General features: G+C 51.3%; 1 protein-coding gene across 1 annotated transcript in view; it reads right to left on the bottom strand.

The window, feature by feature from the left end:
- Window positions 1-1,746, bottom strand: part of LOC119429278 (mucin-5AC-like) — a gene marked incomplete at its 5' end in the record, with an annotated part of 2,938 nt that extends 1,192 nt beyond the window's left edge. The window contains 2 exons of the mRNA XM_037696939.1: window positions 560-1,187; window positions 1,270-1,746. Coding sequence (XP_037552867.1) covers window positions 560-1,187; window positions 1,270-1,746 — 1,105 coding nt within the window. The remainder of the gene's footprint in view (window positions 1-559; window positions 1,188-1,269) is intronic.
- Between the last annotated feature and the right edge of the window lie 1,204 nt (window positions 1,747-2,950).

Genomic DNA, 2,950 nt, shown 5'->3' with positions numbered 1-2,950 from the left:
TGGGAGCAGCTGTGGTTGTGGTTTGAACAGCTGTGGTTGTAGTAGGAGCAGCTGTGGTTGTGCTTGGAGCAGCTTTGGCTGTTGTAGCAGATGCTGGGGTTGTGGTTGGAGCAGCAGTGGCCGTGGTTGGAGCTTCTGTGGTTGTGGATAGAACAGCTGTGGATGTTGTGGGAGCAGTTGTGGTTTTGGTTGGAGCAGCTGTGGTTGTGGATGAAGCTCCTGTGGTTGTTGTTGTTGCAGCAGTGGTTGTTGTTTCAGCATCTGTGGTTGTTTTTGGAAAAGCTGCTGTTGTTGTGGTTGGTGCAGCATTGGTTGTTGTGGCAGCAGCTGTGCTTGTGGTTTGAACAGCTGTGATTGTGGTTGGAGCAGATGTGGTTGTGGTTGGTGCAGCAGTGGTTGTTGTCGCAGCAGCTGTGGTTGTTTTTGCAAAAGCTGCTGTTGTTGTGGTTGGTGCAGCTGTGGTTGTTGTGGCAGCAGCTGCGGTTGAGGTTGGAGCAGCTATGGTTGTGGTTGGAGGAGCAGTGGTTGTGGATGGAGCTCCTGTGGTTATTGTGTGAACAGCTGTGTTTGTAGTGGGAGAAGCTGTGGTTGTGCTTGGAGCAGCTGTGGTTGTGGTTGGTGCAGCTCTGGTTGTTGTGGATGGAACAGCTGTGTTTGTGGTTGGTGCAGCACTGGTTGTTGTGGATGGAACAGCTGTGTTTGTGGTTGGGGCAGGTGTGGATGTTGTGGCAGCAGCGGAGATTGTTGTTGGAGCAGCTGTGGTTGTGGTTGGTGCAGCAGTGGTTGTTATGGATGGAATAGCTGTGGTTGTGGTTGGAACGGATGTGGTTGTGGATGGCGCAGCTATGGTTGTGGTTAGAGGAGCTGTGGTTGTTAGGACAGCAGCAGCGGATGTGATTGGAACAGCTGATGTTGTGGTTGGAGCAGGTGTGGTTGTCGTTGGAGCAGCAGTGCTTGATGTTGCTGCAGCTGTGGTAGTTTTGAGAGCAGCTGTGTTTGTGGTTAGTGCAGCAGTGGTTGTTGTCGCAGCAGCTGTGGTTGTTTTTGGAAAAGCTGCTGTTGTTGTGGTTGGTGCAGCTGTGGTTGTTGTGGCAGCAGCTGCGGTTGAGGTTGGAGCAGCTATGGTTGTGGTTGGAGGAGCAGTGGTTGTGGATGGAGCTCCTGTGGTTGTTGTGTGAACAGCTGTGCTTGTGGTTTGAGCAGCTGTGTTTGTAGTGGGTGAAGCTGTGGTTGTGCTTGGAGCAGCCGTGGTTGTGGTTGGTGCAGCACTGGTTGTTGTGGAAGGAACAGCTGTGTTTGTGGTTGGGACAGGTGTGGTTGTTGTGGCAGCAGCGGAGGTTGTGGTTGGAGCAGCTGTGGTTGTTGTGGCAGAAGCGGTGGTTGTTGTTGGAGCAGCTGTGGTTGTGGTTGGTGCAGCAGTGGTTGTTGTGGATGGAACAGCTGTGGTTGTGGTTTGAACAGCTGTGGATGTTGTGGCAGCAGCTGTGGTTGTTATTGGAGAAGCCGCGGTTGTGGTTGGAGCAGCAGTGGTTGTTGTGGCAGCACCTGTGGTTGTGGATGGAGCTCCTGTGGTTTTTGTGAGAACAGCTGTGCTTGTGGTTTGAACAGCTGCAGTTGTAGTGGTAACATCTGTGGATGTGCTTGGAGCAGTTTTGGCAGATGTAGAAGATGCTGGGGTGGTGGTTGGAGCTGCTGTGGCAGCAGCTGCAGTTGTGATTGGAGTAGCTGTGGTTGTGGATGGAGCTCCTGTGGTTGTTGTGTGAACAGCTGTGCTTGTGGTTTGAACAGCTCTGGTTGTAGTGGGAACAGCTGTGGTTGTGCTTGGAGCAGCTGTGGTTGTGGTTTGAAAAGCTGTAATTGTAGTTGGAGCAGCTGTGATTGTGTTTGGAGCAGATATGATTGTGGTTGGTGCAGCAGTGGTTGTTGTTGCAGCAGCTGTGGTTGTTTTTGGAAAAGCTGCTGTTGTTGTGGTTGGTGCAGCTGTGGTTGTTGTGGCAGCAGCTGTGGATGAGGTTGTAGCAGCTATGGTTGTGGTTGGAGGAGCAGTGGTTGTTAGGACAGCAGCAGTGGTTGTGATTAAAGCAGCTGTGGATGTTGTGGCAGCAGCTGTGGTTGTTATTGGAGAAGCTGCAGTTGTGGTTGGAGCAGCAGTGGTTGTTGTGAGAGCAGCTGTAGTTGTTATTGGATAAGCTGTGGTCGTGGTTAGAATATATGTTGTTGTAGATGGAACAGCTGTGGTTGTGGGAGCAGCAATGGTTGTCGCTGGAGCATCCGTGGTTGTTGTTGCAGCAGCTGTGGTTGTGGTTGCAGCAACTGTGGTTGTTGTTGGAGCAGTAGTGGTTTTGGTTGGAGCAGCTGTGGTTGTGGATGGAGCAGCTGTGGTTGTGGATGAAGCTCCTGTGGTTGTTGTGAGAACAGTTGTGCTTGTGGTTTGAACAACTGTGGTTGTGGTAGGAGCAGCTGTGTTTTTTGTGTTAGCAGAGGTGGTTGTGGTTGGAGCAGCTGTAGTTGTGGTTAGTGCAGCTGTGGTTGTTGTCACAGCAGCTGTGGTTGTTATTGGAAAAGCTGCTGTTTTTGTGGTTGGAGCAGCTGTGCTTGTTGTGAAAGCAGCTGTGGTTGTTGTTGGAGCAGTAGTGGTTTTGGTTGGAGCAGCTGAGATTGTGGAAAGAGCAGTTGTGGTTGTAGTTTTAGCAGCTGTGGTTGAAGATGGAGCTCCTGTTGTTGTTATGGGAGCAGCTGTGGTTGTGGGTTGAATAGCTGTGGTTGTAGTAGGAACAGATGTGGGTGTGCTTGGAGCAGCTTTGGCTGTTGTAGCAGATGCTGGGGTTGTGGTTGGAGCAGCAGTGGTTGTGGTTGGAGCAGCTGTGGTTGTGGATGGCGCTCCTGTGGTAGTTGTGAGAACATCTGTGCTTGTGGTTTGAATAGATGTGGTTGTGGTAGGAGCAGCTTT

This window comes from Nematolebias whitei, unplaced genomic scaffold, assembly GCF_014905685.2.
Source record: "Nematolebias whitei isolate Nwh7 unplaced genomic scaffold, NemWhi1 Nwh_scaf_284, whole genome shotgun sequence".
NCBI lineage: Eukaryota > Metazoa > Chordata > Actinopteri > Cyprinodontiformes > Rivulidae > Nematolebias > Nematolebias whitei.
This window is presented reverse-complemented; position numbering and strand designations above follow the sequence as displayed.